This window comes from Macaca thibetana, chromosome 14 (genome assembly GCF_024542745.1).
Source record: "Macaca thibetana thibetana isolate TM-01 chromosome 14, ASM2454274v1, whole genome shotgun sequence".
Taxonomy (NCBI): domain Eukaryota; kingdom Metazoa; phylum Chordata; class Mammalia; order Primates; family Cercopithecidae; genus Macaca; species Macaca thibetana.
Window position 1 is genome coordinate 17,687,316 of NC_065591.1, and position 14,168 is coordinate 17,701,483.

General features: G+C 41.6%; 1 protein-coding gene across 3 annotated transcripts in view; it reads left to right on the plus strand.

Moving 5' to 3' along the window:
* Positions 1 to 14,168, plus strand: part of NUP160 (nucleoporin 160) — a 71,993-nt gene that overhangs the window by 37,171 nt on the left and 20,654 nt on the right. For all 3 annotated transcript variants that reach the window (XM_050759130.1, XM_050759132.1, XM_050759131.1), the window contains 10 exons: positions 43 to 170; positions 248 to 408; positions 3,956 to 4,089; positions 5,341 to 5,411; positions 6,108 to 6,267; positions 7,802 to 7,871; positions 8,859 to 8,957; positions 10,415 to 10,534; positions 13,867 to 13,962; positions 14,068 to 14,162. In XM_050759130.1, coding sequence (XP_050615087.1) covers positions 43 to 170; positions 248 to 408; positions 3,956 to 4,089; positions 5,341 to 5,411; positions 6,108 to 6,267; positions 7,802 to 7,871; positions 8,859 to 8,957; positions 10,415 to 10,534; positions 13,867 to 13,962; positions 14,068 to 14,162 — 1,134 coding nt within the window. The remainder of the gene's footprint in view (positions 1 to 42; positions 171 to 247; positions 409 to 3,955; positions 4,090 to 5,340; positions 5,412 to 6,107; positions 6,268 to 7,801; positions 7,872 to 8,858; positions 8,958 to 10,414; positions 10,535 to 13,866; positions 13,963 to 14,067; positions 14,163 to 14,168) is intronic.

The following is a 14,168-nucleotide window of genomic DNA, read 5'->3' on the forward strand; positions in this document are numbered from 1 at the left end:
GTATTCTCGGTAGTAATAAGAGTTTTGTAATTGTCCTTATAGAGAAAATGTAATGGAGGATATTTGTAGTAAACTGCAAGAGATTAGGAACCCAATCCATGCAATTGGACTCCTTATACGGGAAATGGATTATGAAACAGAAGTGGAAATGGAAAAGGGATTCAATCCAGGTAAATGACAGAACAACAAATGTGCCTCTTTGATTAAAACAATGATGCATTCAACTCCACTTTTCTTCTTTTTACAGCTCAGCCTTTGAATATTAGAATGAATCTTTCCCAGCTCTATGGTAGTAGCACAGCAGGGTATATTGTGTGCAGAGGTGTGCATAAAATCGCCAGTACTCGTTTCCTGATCTGCCGAGATCTTTTGATCTTACAGCAGCTGTTAATGAGGCTTGGAGATGCCGTAAGTACTGCTTGAGGGAAAACTTGTAAAATCTAAAACCTGGTATAAGCCTACAAGCACTTAGGAGCAAAATGTCAGCCCTACTAGCACAGATACTTTTGTCTTGGTTTACTGCTTTAGTCCCCCAAGCTTGGCCTTACGAGGTGCTCTATCAATATTTTTGAATTAAGAATGAATAAGCATTGTAATCCTTGTGAGATTATAGATTAAGAGCATGTATGGAGGGGATTGTGGGGAGGGAGAACATCAGAAAGAATAGCTGATGGATCCTGGGCCTAATACTTAGGTGATGGGTTGATGTGCAGCAAGCCATCATGGCACACGTTTACCTACGTGACAAACCTGCACATCCTGCATGTGTACCCTGGAACTTAAGAGTTGATTAAAAGAAACATATATGAAGCAGATTGCTTTACTCTTAACCTTTGTATGTGTAGTAGTGGAAAATTATCCCAGGTTGGCTCTCCCAAAATGTAGTTTTATTAGTAACTATGAATGTGGTAAGAGTAATCTTTAGTATGGAGGAAGAAAAAGAAAACTTTTTTTTTCCTCTCTCTCTTTTTTTTTTTTTGAGACAGTCTTTCTTTGTCGCCCAGGCTGGAGTGCGGTGGCCTTATCTCAGCTCAAGCAATTCTCCTGCCTCAGCTTCCTGAGTAGCTGGGATTACAGGTGTGTGCCACTGCACCCGGCTAATTTTTGTATTTTTAGTAGAAACGGGGTTTTGCCATTTTGGCCAGGCTGGTGTTGAACTCCTGACCTCAGGTGATCCACCCACCTCGGCCTCCCAAAGTGCTGGGATTACAGGCGTGAGCCACCTCACCTGGCCTAAGAACTCTCTACAGTGCAAGGCTTACCCTAAACACAGTTTTGAGATGCAAGTTTATCTTTGTGGTCCTCCTAACTCCATTCTGTGCTTTCTTTTTCATTCTGTTCTTCTTAGACCACCAGACTCTTGTTACTAATATATAGTCCTAATCACCCACCCTACTGAATGTCCCATGCTAAGAAATTATTTTTCTGCCCACAGTCAGACGTCCTATTTTTTTTCTAAGTCAGTAATATCATTTGAGCCTATCAAGGAAGCAGTCTAGTTAAACCAATTCATATTAATGTGTAAATAGCCAAAAGTCCTTTGGGGCTCCCATTTTAATTCTGACTTAAAATGTATAAATGTACTTATACATTTTAAGTCAGAATGTATTAATTCAGGCCAGGCACAGTGGCTGACACCTGTAATCCTAGCACTTTGGGAGGCTAAGGTGGGCAGATCACTCGAGGCCAGAAGTTCAAGACCAGCCTGGCCAACATGGCAAACTCCATCTCTATTAAAACAAAAAAGTTAACAGGGTCTAGTGGCACACTCCTGTAATCCCAGCCATTTAGGAGGCTAAGGCATGAGAATTACTTGAACGCAAGAGGCAGAGTTTGCAGTGAGGCGAGATTGCACCACTGCACTCCAGCTTGGGTGACAGAGCGAGACTCTGTCTCCAAATAAAAGAAAGAACTTATTAACCTAGATACATTGCTTATGGTAGAATTTCAAGCAAGAGTAAGAAAAAGGCCAGATGTAGTGCCTGTAATCCCAGCACTTTGGGAGGCCGAAGTGGGCTGGTTGTGTGAGTCTAGGAGTTTGAGACTAGCCTGGGCAAACCCTCATCTCTACAAAAAATACAAAAATTAGCCGGGCATGGTGCAGCAAGCCTGTAGTCCTCACTACTTGAGAGGCTGAGATGGGAGAATTACCTGAGCTCGGGAGGTTGAAGCTGTAGTGAGCTGTGATTGCCCCACTGCACTTCTGCCTACATGACAGAGTGAGACCCTATCTCGAAAAAGAAGAAAAAAAAATGGGGAAGATAATTTGTTTAAGACCACCAAGTTGAAAAGGGAACCTTTCCTGAAAGTTACTTAGGTTGTTTAGCCTTTACTAAGTTCTTTTTGATCTATGTAGATTCTTCTATTTTTTTTCGGGTTTTTTGTTTTTTAAATTATAACTTTTGTCAATTTTTCTGAACACAGAAGTAATAAGATATTCATTGTAGAACCTTTACAAAATATATGTAAGCAAAAATTTAAAAAATTTGTTATTTTCTACCCAGTGATTACTACTTAAATTTTGCTATATACCTTTTTTTCCATGCAAATTCTTTTTGGTTTGTTTGTAAAATTTGAAGAAACTGCATAGTATTTTTTGTAATCTGGTTGTTCTGTTCTTCCACTTTATAAATCTCACCAACATTTTTCTTTTTGTTGCCAGTTTGTCCCTTATGTCCATAATTTTCTGCACATCTTTTTTTTTTTTTTTTTGAGAGTCTTGCTCTGTAGCCCAGGCTGGAGTGCAGTGGCGCAATCTTGGCTCACTGCAGCCTGTAGCCTCCACCTCCTGGGTTCAAGCAATTCTCATATCTCAGCCTCCCAGTTAGCTGGGATTACAGATGCTTGCCACTACACTGGCTAATTTTTATATTTTTAATAGAGATGGGGTTTCGCCATATTGGCCAGACTGGTCTCGAACTCCTGGCCTCAAGTGATCTGCCTGCCTCAGCCTCCCAAAGTGCTGGGATTACAGGTTTGAACCACCATGCCTGGCCACTTTTTATACATCTTTAATTATATCTCTAGGATAAGTTCTAAGAACTAGATTTTGGTCTACAGGTTATGCACATTTTAAGTCTTTTGGTGGTAGTGCCAAATTTGCTTATAATGGTCATATCTATTTTTTTACCCAACACCAGCAGTATATGAGAGAATTTAGATTTCCCTGTGTCTCTTCAATTCTTTGTTGTTTTTGTTTGTTTGTTTGTTTGTTTTTTTGAGACAAGGTCTCACTTCTGTTGTGCCCAGGCTGAAGTGCAGTGGCTCCATCTTGGCCCACTGCAGCCTCGATTTCCTGGGCTCAGTTCAGCCTCCCACATCAGCCTCCTCAGTACCTGGGACTACAGGCACATACCACCACGCAGGCTAATTTTTTTTTTTTTTTTTAGGCGGAGTCTTGCTCTATCACCTAGGCTGGAGTGCAGTGGCACAATCTCAGCTCACTGCAACCTCCGCCTCCCGGGTTCAAGCAATTCTGCCTCAGCCTCCCAAGTAGTTGGAAATACAGGCGCCTACCGCCATGCCTGGCTAATTTTTGTAATTTTTACTAGAGACAGGGTTTCACCATGTTGTCCATTCTGGTCTCGAAATTTTGGGCTCACGTGATCTGCCTACCTCAGCCTCCTAAAGTGCTGAGATTACAGGTGTGAGCCACTGTGCCTTGCCCTCTTCTTTAATTCTGAACCCGCAGGTTTAATGAAAGTTAAGCTTTTTATTGTTGGTTTCTTTTCATCATCAGCTTCCATTACTTGGTGAGCTGTTTTTGATTATTTTTTGACTGTTAATGTTTGGGAAGATATTTTGCCACTTGCTACCGTAAAATGTAAAACATGCTGCTTTTACAGTATTGTGACCTTTGTATTTGTTATTTTATTTTACTTCCACCTGAGCCGTAAGAGTTACCATTACTAATTGCTATAATTTCTTGTCCTATCCACCCACCCATAATGTATAGGTGATTTGGGGAGCTGGTCAGCTCTTTCAAGCTCAGCAAGACCTACTACATCGAACAGCTCCCCTACTTTTATCTTATTACCTCATTAAATGGGGAAGTGAGTGCTTGGCAACTGATGTTCCACTTGACACACTGTGAGTTTCATTATCCCAATTATTTAAAATGTAAATTGTGAGTTTAATTATTTTTCCCATTGTCTTAAAGGGAAAAAGTTATAGTGTTTTGTTTTATTTTGTTTTTGAGACAGTCTTGCTCTCTCTTGCCCAGGCTGGAGTGCAATGGCATGATCTCGGCTCACTGCAACCTCCGCCTCCAAGGTTCAAGTGATTCTTCTGCCTCAGCCTCCCAAGTAGCTGAGATTACAGGCACCCGCCATCATGCCCGGCTAAATTTTATACTTTTGTAGAGATGGGGTTTCACCATGTTGGCCAGGCTGGTCTCAAACTCCTGACCTCAGGTGATTCGCCTGCCTTGGCCTCCCACGGTGCTGGGATTATAGGCGTGAGCCACCGCACCCAGCCGGGAAAAAGATTTTTAACAGTATGCTGTAAAATTATATGTCGTTAAGATTCAGAGATCTTTTTGGTGCCTCTACTTGTTAGAGGTTGAAAGCATCTTATAAGAATGAAAATAATAAGTCACATGTAATCATAGACTGTATGTATGTGTACAGATAAATTATGTATTATATATACTTATGTATTATACATTTATATGTACATATAAATCATGTTGAATATAAAATAAGATGAAACCAGAAGGAAAGATCATACACAAAACGTTATGCTAGTTATTTTAGGTAGGCTGAGTTTCTTTATAGCTGAATCCAAGAATTACAAGATTCACTTTTTTTTTTTTTCTTGAAGATGGAGTTTTGCTCTTGTTGCCCACGCTGGAGTGCAGTGGTATGATCTCAGCTCACTGCAACCTCCACCTCCCTGATTCAAACAATTTTCCTGCCTCAGCCTCCAGAGTAGCTGGGATCAGAGGCGCCTGCCACCACACCTGGCTAATTTTTGGTATTTTTAGTAGAGGCGGCATTTCACCATGTTGGCCAGGCTGGTCTTGAACTCCTAACCTCAAGTGATCCACCCGCCTCGGCCTCCCATAGTGCTGGGATTACAGGCATGAGCCACCACACCTGGCCGAGATTCACATTTGCAATAAGATAAACCATCCTGTTTGCTCTGGCTCCTCATTGAAGGGTCACAAAGTGATATTATGGGCAGCAATGTATAATGATTTCCAATTTTTTTTGTGCTTTCAGTGGAGTTTTTATTTGCAATTTATTAATTAAATTGACAATGTTCTTAGTAGAAGAGCTTGTAGAAGTAATGTTTAGCATCGGAGAATTTACTAAGTTGTCTTTTCCCCTTTTCTCACAGGGAGTCTAATCTCCAACACTTATCAGTACTGGAATTAACAGACTCTGGTGCTTTAATGGCAAATAGGTTTGGTAAGGAGTGGACTATGTACACATTTCATTTTAAACTGGGGATTTATTGCATATTCATTAAAGTGGTCTCTTGCCACCTTTGCCATAGAAAGGTTGCTAGGCTCTTTGCTTTCAGAAGGCATGAGTAAGCTGTGGCCTGAGATCTCCATTTGTGGCATGGGGTCTGTGAAACTGTAGTACCAGATCAGGCGTATGTTAAGGATATTTTATATGTATATATATAGCTGCTTTCCCGTTCTGTTTTGATGCTCCAGTGATTAATTTAACAAAATCATTAAAAAATTTATTAACGTTTATGGTAACTTTTGTAATCTTAGTCAACAGATATTTAAAGTATCCCTCATGTTTGAAAACCATTCTGGAGAATTTATTTTGTATTGTTGTGGTATAAAAGTTGAAATCCTGGGGCTAATTGTATTTATCATGAAGAATTTCTAGGGAAGGCACTTAAGTGTTGTGAGATCAGTGAAAAGAAATGACTGTAACTTTGATGTGAATGGTGTTTTCGTTGCATTTTTATAGCGCTTCACAATTTACAAACTACTTTTATTTATGGTGCCACTGGATATATACCCATGATACATTTCCTCTTTTGAAGTGCTAAATTGTTTGTTACAGGCATAAAATGAATTGATTATTTTAATTGAAAATTGATATTACCACTACACAAAACTGTCATAACTTTTTCTTTTTAAGTATCTAGTCCTCAGACTATTGTGGAGTTATTCTTCCAAGAAGTTGCAAGAAAACACATTATATCTCACCTCTTCTCTCAGCCAAAGGCACCTCTGAGCCAAACTGGATTGAATTGGCCTGAAACAATTACTGCAATTACCAGTTATTTATTGCAGCTTTTGTATCCTTTTATTTAAGAGCCAGTGAAAAGCTCTCTTCTGGCTGGACATGTTGGCTCACACCTGTAATCCCAGCACTTTGGGAGGTGGAGGTGGGCTTATCACTTAAGGCCAGGAGCTCGAGACCAGCCTGGCCAACATGGTGAAACTCCCATGTCTACTAAAAATACAAAAATTAGCCAGGCGTGGTGGCCTGCACCTGTAATCCCAGCTACTCGGAAGGCTGCGAATAGCTTGAACTTGGGAGGCGGAGGTTGCAGTGAGCCAAGCTCGCGACACACACTCCAGCCTGGGTGGCAGAGTGAGACTCTTCAAAAAAAAAAAAAGCAGTTCTTTTCTATCTAAATAGTCTAAGGTTCTTATTTTGCCTATGTAATGAAATACCTGGGTCTGTTTTAAGACATTATTCAGCCGGGCTCCGTGGCTCACGCCTGTAATCCCAGCACTTTGGGAGGCCCAGACGGGCGGATCACGAGGTCAGGAGATCGAGACCATCTTGGCTAACACGGTGAAACCCCATCTCTACTAAAAATACAAAAAAAAATTAGCCAGGCGTGGTGGTGGGCGCCTGGAGTCCCAGCTACTTGGGAGGCTGGGGCAGGAGAATGGCGTGAACCCGGGAGGCGGAGCTCACAGTGAGCCAAGATCACGCCATTGCACTCCAGCCTGGGCGACAGAGTGAGACTCCGTCTCAAAAAAAAAAATTATTCATTCGGCTGGGTGCAATGGCTCATGCCTATAATCCCAGCACTTTGGGAGGCCAAGGCGGGCAGATCACTTGAGGCCAGCAGTTCAAGACCAGCCTGACCAACATGGTGAAACCTCGCCTCTACAAAAAAATACAAAAATTAGCTGGATGTGGTGGCATGCGCCTGTAGTCCCAGCTACTCAGGAGGCTGAGGCAGGAGAATCACTTGAACCTTGGAGGCAGAGGTTGCAGTGAGCTGAGATCATGTCCCTGCACTCCAGCCTGGGCAACAGAGTGAGACTCTTTCTCAAAAAAATTAAAAAAAAAGACATTATTCATTCAACAAATATTTATTGAATGGCTCTATATGCCAGGTACCATGTTATGTGCTGGAAGTCCACTGGCACCAATACTGTGTTCTGCAGTACAGCAGCTGGAATTGAAAATGAACACCCAGGAATGAAATACAGGCTTTTAAAAATTTATTTATTTTTAGAGACAGGAATCTTACTGTGTTTCCCAGGCTGGTCTTGATCTCCTGGGTGCAAGCAGTCCTCCCACCTTACCCTCTCAAAGTACAGGGACTGCAGGAGTGAGCCACCATGCCTGGTGAAATAGATGCTTTATTCCGTAGTTACCTGAGTTCTAAGCTCTATAACAAGTCTCCTGGTATATATGTAACTGTTTAACTGTATTCTAGTGACGATGAAAGAACATGTGCTTGGCCAACTTCTCTTCCTTGTTTTTGTAAATTAAGCTATTTTATGGACTTTTCTGAATTTGATGCCCAATGTATGTGTTTAAGATTTGCCAACAAAAATTAAGAAATCTCCTTAACCAATGACTAGATGGCCTAGCAATCCTGGGTGTCTCTTTCTAGAATGTTTGATGGGAAATTGTCAATATGTACAATTGCAGGTGAGTTCCTTTGAACATTTCACATCTACACATTCTTGTAAAGCATGGGATTGCTGAATATTTTTCTTTGTAAATGTGAACTGCATTTTAAAGACCCACAATAATTTAAACTTGATTATGCGAAGACATACCCCAAAGAGATTGTTCTCTATTTCTGTACCATCCTGAACTTGCTTGATCTTGTCTGATCTACGAAGCTAAAGAGGGTTGGGCATGGTTAGTACTTGGCTGAGAGAATACCTGATTCTAAAGGCTTTTAAAGAAAGTAATAAAATAAATTTTTAAAGAGAGAGATTTTTCTCTACTTCTCTGGGCAGTGTAATTCCTAACATGATTTTTTTCTAGAGTATCTTTTTTTTTTCTTTTCTGAAACGCTGGAGTACCGTGGCATGATCTTGGCTCACTGCAACCTCCACCTCCTGGGTTCAAGCAATTCTCCTGTCTCAGCCTCCCGCGTAACTGGGATTACAGGCTCATGCCATCACGCCCTGCTAATATTTGTTTTTTTAGTAGCGACGGGGTTTCACCATGTTGGCGAGGCTGGTCTCAAACTCCTGACCTCAGGTGATCCACCCACCTCCCCAAAGTGCTGGGATTACAGGCATGAGCCACTGCGCTGGCCTCTAGAGTATCTTTTTAACAAATTAACTCTGCTAGGTTTTCTTTATAGTAATACAAATGTACTATTGTTTTCATATACATCCTTTACTGGAATCTAGTCATTGAACCAATAAATACCAAAAATTGGAAAATTGCTGAGATGTAAAGTATGTGTATGTGTGTTTACTGAACTCCTGTTTGTGTAAGGAAAGGGGGAATGGATGAGGAAGGAAGGCAACAGGGGTAGGTTTTAATCTCAGAATTATGTCAGGAAATAAAACATTTGTTCAAATGCTATCTTTTCATCCTCTGTGAAGAACTTGGGAATGAGTATCTCCTTAAGAAACATTTATTTTCTAATCAGAAAGCACCTTTTATGCCTTTAAGGATTATATTCAACTGCTCCATCCCTGGTGTCAAGTCAATGTTGGTTCCTGTCGATTTATGCTGGGAAGGTGTTACCTAGTTACAGGAGAAGGACAGAAGGTAAACTACATTTGAATGGTAAATAAACTTTAATGCAAGGAAGTTGCTTAGCTTCCATTTGACTAGGTTTTAGGGGATGGGAGACATAGAATCCTCTAGACAAAGTTAAAGAAGACTGTACTAATGTCAGTCAAAAGCATAATATACATGTGAGGACTATTTACTTTCTTGTATTCTGCAATTTAGATAAGACTCAGGAACATAAGAAAATATTACAACTCTCCTGCCCCTGTGTGTTTTTAGAGATTCCTTTTGGTATTATTATTATTATTTTGTGGAATCAGGGTCTCACTGTGTTGCACAGGCTGGACTCAAGCAATCCTCCCACCGTGGCCTCCCCCAGTGCTGGGATTACAGGCATAAGCCATTGCGTTTGGCCAGGATACATTTTTATAAATCAAATTTATTTACTTATTTTATTATTTCTTTTAGACAGGGTCTTGTCACCCAGACTGGAGTGCAGTGGTGTAATCATGGCTCACTGCGGCCTCAACCTCCTGGGCTCAAGCAATTCTCCCACCTCAGCCTCTCAAGTAGCTGGGACTACTGGCACGCGCCACCATTCCTGGCTAATTTTTAAATTTTTTGTAGAGATGGGGTTTTCCCATGTTGCCCAGGCTGGTCACGAACTCCTGGGCTCAAGTGATCTGCCCGCCTCAGCCTCCCAAAGAGTGTTGGGACTACAGGCATGAGCCACTGTACCCAGCCCAAATTTACTTATTAATTACATTTTTTTTTATTGCTTTATGCTGCTTTTTTTCTCATTATGGTAGTTTACATTTTTAATTTTTTCCCTGATATTCTATTATATAAATTTTCAAACAGACAGGAAAGTTTAAAGACTTTTACAGTGAACAGTATTTACCTATCACTCAAATTCTACAATTGTTAACATATTGCTACAGTTGCCTTATGTATGTATGTGTCAATCATCTTATTAAGGTTTACTTTTTTTTTTGAAGACAGTCTTGATCTGTCACCCAGGCTGGAGGACTGGAGTGCAGTGGCATGATCTTAGCTCACTGCAGCTTCCGCCCACCAGGTTCAAGCGATTGTACTGCCTCAGCCTCCTGAGTAGCTGGGATTACAGGTGCATGCCACCACACCTGGCTAATTTTTGTATTTTTAGTAGAGACGGAGTTTCACCTTGTTGGTCAGGCTGGTCTCAAACTCCTGACCTTGTGATCCACCCGCCTCGGCCTCCCAGAGTGCTGGGATTACAGGCATGAGCCACCACACCCGGCCAATGTTTACTTTTTAAAGTTAAATGTGAGATAAATTTTTAAAAACATGAATGCATCACACAGAATTCAGATGTGTCAGAAACTGTGCATATAGTAGACCATGTTAAGTAATCTTGTTTCTTTTTTGGCTTTCCTTTGCATGTGAACCCCTGATTTATAGCACCTGGAATTGGAATGATCTGTTACAAGTTATTTTATATTTTATTTCTCCAGGCTCTGGAATGTTTTTGTCAGGCAGCATCTGAAGTAGGCAAAGAGGAATTCTTGGATCGCTTGATTCGCTCAGAGGATGGGGAGATCGTGTCTACCCCCAGGCTGCAGTATTATGACAAGGTACATTGTGTCTTGGTTTGGCCTTATACCACTCTGTGTAAAAACACATCTGAAATATATTGCTTTGCTATTTTTGGAGAAAAATACTACCAAAATTTAGTTGCTCCCTGAATTTCCAAATTTAAGAAAAATGAATTTGCCTAGAGAAATTAAGGAAACATGGCTGGGCACGGTGGCTCATGAGTACAATCCCAGCACTTTGGGAGGCCAACGCAGGCAGATCACCTGAGGTTAGGAGTTTGAGACCAGCCTGGCCAACATGCCAAAACCCTGTCTGTACTAAAAATACAAAAATTAGCCGGGCATGGTGGCGGGTGCCTGTAATCCCAGCTACTTGGGAGGCTGAAGCAGGAGAATCACTTGAACCTTGAGGTGGAGGTTGCAGTGAGCCAAGATCATGCCGCTACACTCCAGCCTGGGTAACAGAGCAAGACTCCATCTCCGAAAAAAAACAAAAAGAAATTAAAGAAACATATTTTATGTTAACATTTTTTCCCAGGATCTATAATTAGGGTTAAATGGTGAAATTTGATAAATATTTTTAACTGAAATGAAATTTTCATCATGGTATTTTATTAGCCCAGTTGCCATTAGAATTTTATTACTTGATTTGCACTTTATTAGTCTTGCTGATATTTCTGGGAATTGACTAGTAATGCTGTATTTAGCCTTAGCTTATAATTTGGACTTGAGGATCCTCTTGACCTGTTTCCTGCCCTTCTTGCCTCTGGTCACTCCATTGTAACAGTGGTGACCTTCTTACTGTCTCATTCAAGTCAAGCGCATGCTCTGTTCTCTTCAGGGCCTTTCTGCCTGCTGTGCTGTCAGCCTGAAATGCCCTTCCTCAGACGCTCATTCCACTCAGGTCTCTGCTTATCTGTCACCTTCTCAGATAGTGCCCTCTGCCTGGCCTGTGCAGAAAAGCTTTTTTATTCATCCTCTTGCGCACACTTCCAGATTGTATAACATTTCACCATACTCGGTTTCATATTTTAGACTGCTATTTTTCTGGATTTCCCACCAGAAAGTAAATGCCACAAAAGCAGTCTTCACTGTGTTAATTGCTTATTAGATAAATAAATTTACACTGAAGTAGATTTGTAGCTCTTAATAACCCTTGGCCGGATGTGGTGGCTCACACCTGTAATCCCAGCACTTTGGGAGGCTGATGCAGGCAGATCACGAGGTCAGGAGTTTGAGACCAGCCTGACCAACATGGTGAAACCCCATCTCTACTAAAAATACAAAAATTAGCCATGGTGGTGTGCGCCTGTAGTCCCAGCTACTCAGGTGCCCGAGTCAGGAGAATCACTTGAACCTGGGAGGCGGTGGAGGTTGCAGTGAGCCGAGATCATGCCACTGCACTCCAGCCTGGATGACAAAACAAGACTCCACCTCAAAAAAAAAAACAAAAAACCCTCTACTTTCCTACTAATGACAATTCTTTTGAATTCCAGTCCAGCCTGGGTGACAGAGTGAGACCCTGTCTCAAAATTTTAAAAAAGTATTATGTGCTCTATATAATCATATATACTATACTCTTTTTTTTTTTCTTTTTTTGAGACGGAGTCTATCGCTCAGTGCAGTGGTGCGATCTGGGCTCACTGCAACCTCCGTCTCCCAGGTTCATGCAATTCTCCTGCCTCTGCGTCCCAGGTAGCTGGGATTACAGGTGTGCGCCACCACACCCCCACTAATTTTTGTATTTTTGGTAGGGACGGGGTTTCACCATGTTGGCCAGGCTGGTCTCAAACTCCTGGCCTCAAGTGATCCACCTGCCTCGGCCTCCCAAAGTGCTGGGATTATAGGCATGAGCCACCGTGCCTGGCCATGCTATACTTTTGATACGACTGACAGCACAGTAGGTTTGTTTATACTAGCATCACCACAAACGTGAGCAATACATTTTGTTGTGGTGGCTATGATGTCACTAGAAGATAAGAATTTTCCAGGTCCATTATAGTGGGTGCAGTGACTCACGCCTGTAATCCCAACACTTTGAGAGGCTAAGGCAGGAGGATCACTGGAGCCTAGGAGTTTGAGATTAGCCCAGACAACATAGGAAGACCCCATCTCTACAAAAAATTTAAAAATTAGCCAGGCATGGTGGTGCCTACCTGTGGTCCCAGCTACTCAGGTGGCTGAGATGGGATGATCACTTGAGCCCAGGAAGTCGAGGCTACACTGAGCTATGCAGTCCAGCCTGGGCAACAGAGCAGGACCCTGTCTCAAAAAATTAATAAAAGTAATTGTAAAACTTTTTATTTTATCTTCATCCTTTATAAACTTATATTTTGGATGTGTCATACATATGTATTAGAGAATTGCACGTATATGAGATAGGGAAATGTGCATGGTTAGGGGAGCGTGCAGACGTTGATAGGGTGGACAATCAAATATGTCAGGCCGGGCACAGTGGCTCACACCTGTGACCTTAGCACTTTGGGAAGCTGAGGCAGGCAGGTCACCTGAGGTCAGGGGATCAAGACCAAACTGACCACCATGGTGAAACTCCATCTCTACTAAAACCACAAGCAATTAGCTGGGTGTGGTGGGGCATGCCTGTAATCCCAGCTACACAGGAGGCCGAGGCAGGAGAATCACTTGAACCCAGGAGGTGGAGGTTGCAATGAGCTGAGATCACACCATTGCACTCCAGCCTGATTGATTGAGACCCTGTCTCAAAAAAAAAATAAGGATTATGTCAGTGATTTAGCAAATTATCTTTAGGGTTTTTATAAAACTGTGGTGTTAATTTAATATTCTTTACATTCATCAGTGACTTGAACAGTTAGTAGTGAAATTGTATCTATTCTTTCATTCAACAAGCTTTTTTTTTTTTTTTTAATAGAGATGGGGTCTCGCCATGTTGTTCAGAATGACAGGTGTGAGCCACCAGACCCAGCCTCAACAAGTGTTTACAGAGAGACCACTGTCCACTAGGCACTGAGGACAGAGACAGGGTCGTGCTGTACCACCCAGGCTGAACTGCAATGGCAAGATTAAAGTTCACTGCAACCTTGAACTCCTGGGTTCAAGCAGTCTTTCCACTTCAGCCTCCCAAGTCGCTACAACTACAGGTGCATGCCACCACACGCAGCTAATTTTTTTTTTAATTTTTTTTTTAATTTTTTTGTACAGATGGGGGTCTTGCCCTATTGCCCAAGCTGGCCTTGAGCAATCCTGCTGCCTCAGCCTTCCAGAGTACTGGGATTGGAGTTGGAGCCACCATGCCGGCCTACTTAACCTTTCTCAATAATTTTAAACCATAATTTAGTTTAAAGTGCATTCCCATATTAATTTTAACGGAAATTTCTTCTATTTCTTGTTAGGTTTTACGACTACTAGATGTCATTGGTTTGCCTGAACTGGTTATTCAGTTGGCTACATCGGCCATAACTGAAGCAGGTGATGACTGGAAAAGTCAGGTAAGAATTGGCTGCAATTTGGTTGTTTTCTTTAAGGTTTGTTGTGGGTGTGGTATGTTCATTTATACTGCTCTTTTTGATATTTGATCTACATTTGGTATTTAGGCTACTCTAAGGACATGCATTTTCAAACATCATTTGGATTTGGGTCACAATAGCCAAGCATATGAAGCCTTAACCCAAATTCCTGATTCCAGCAGGTAATT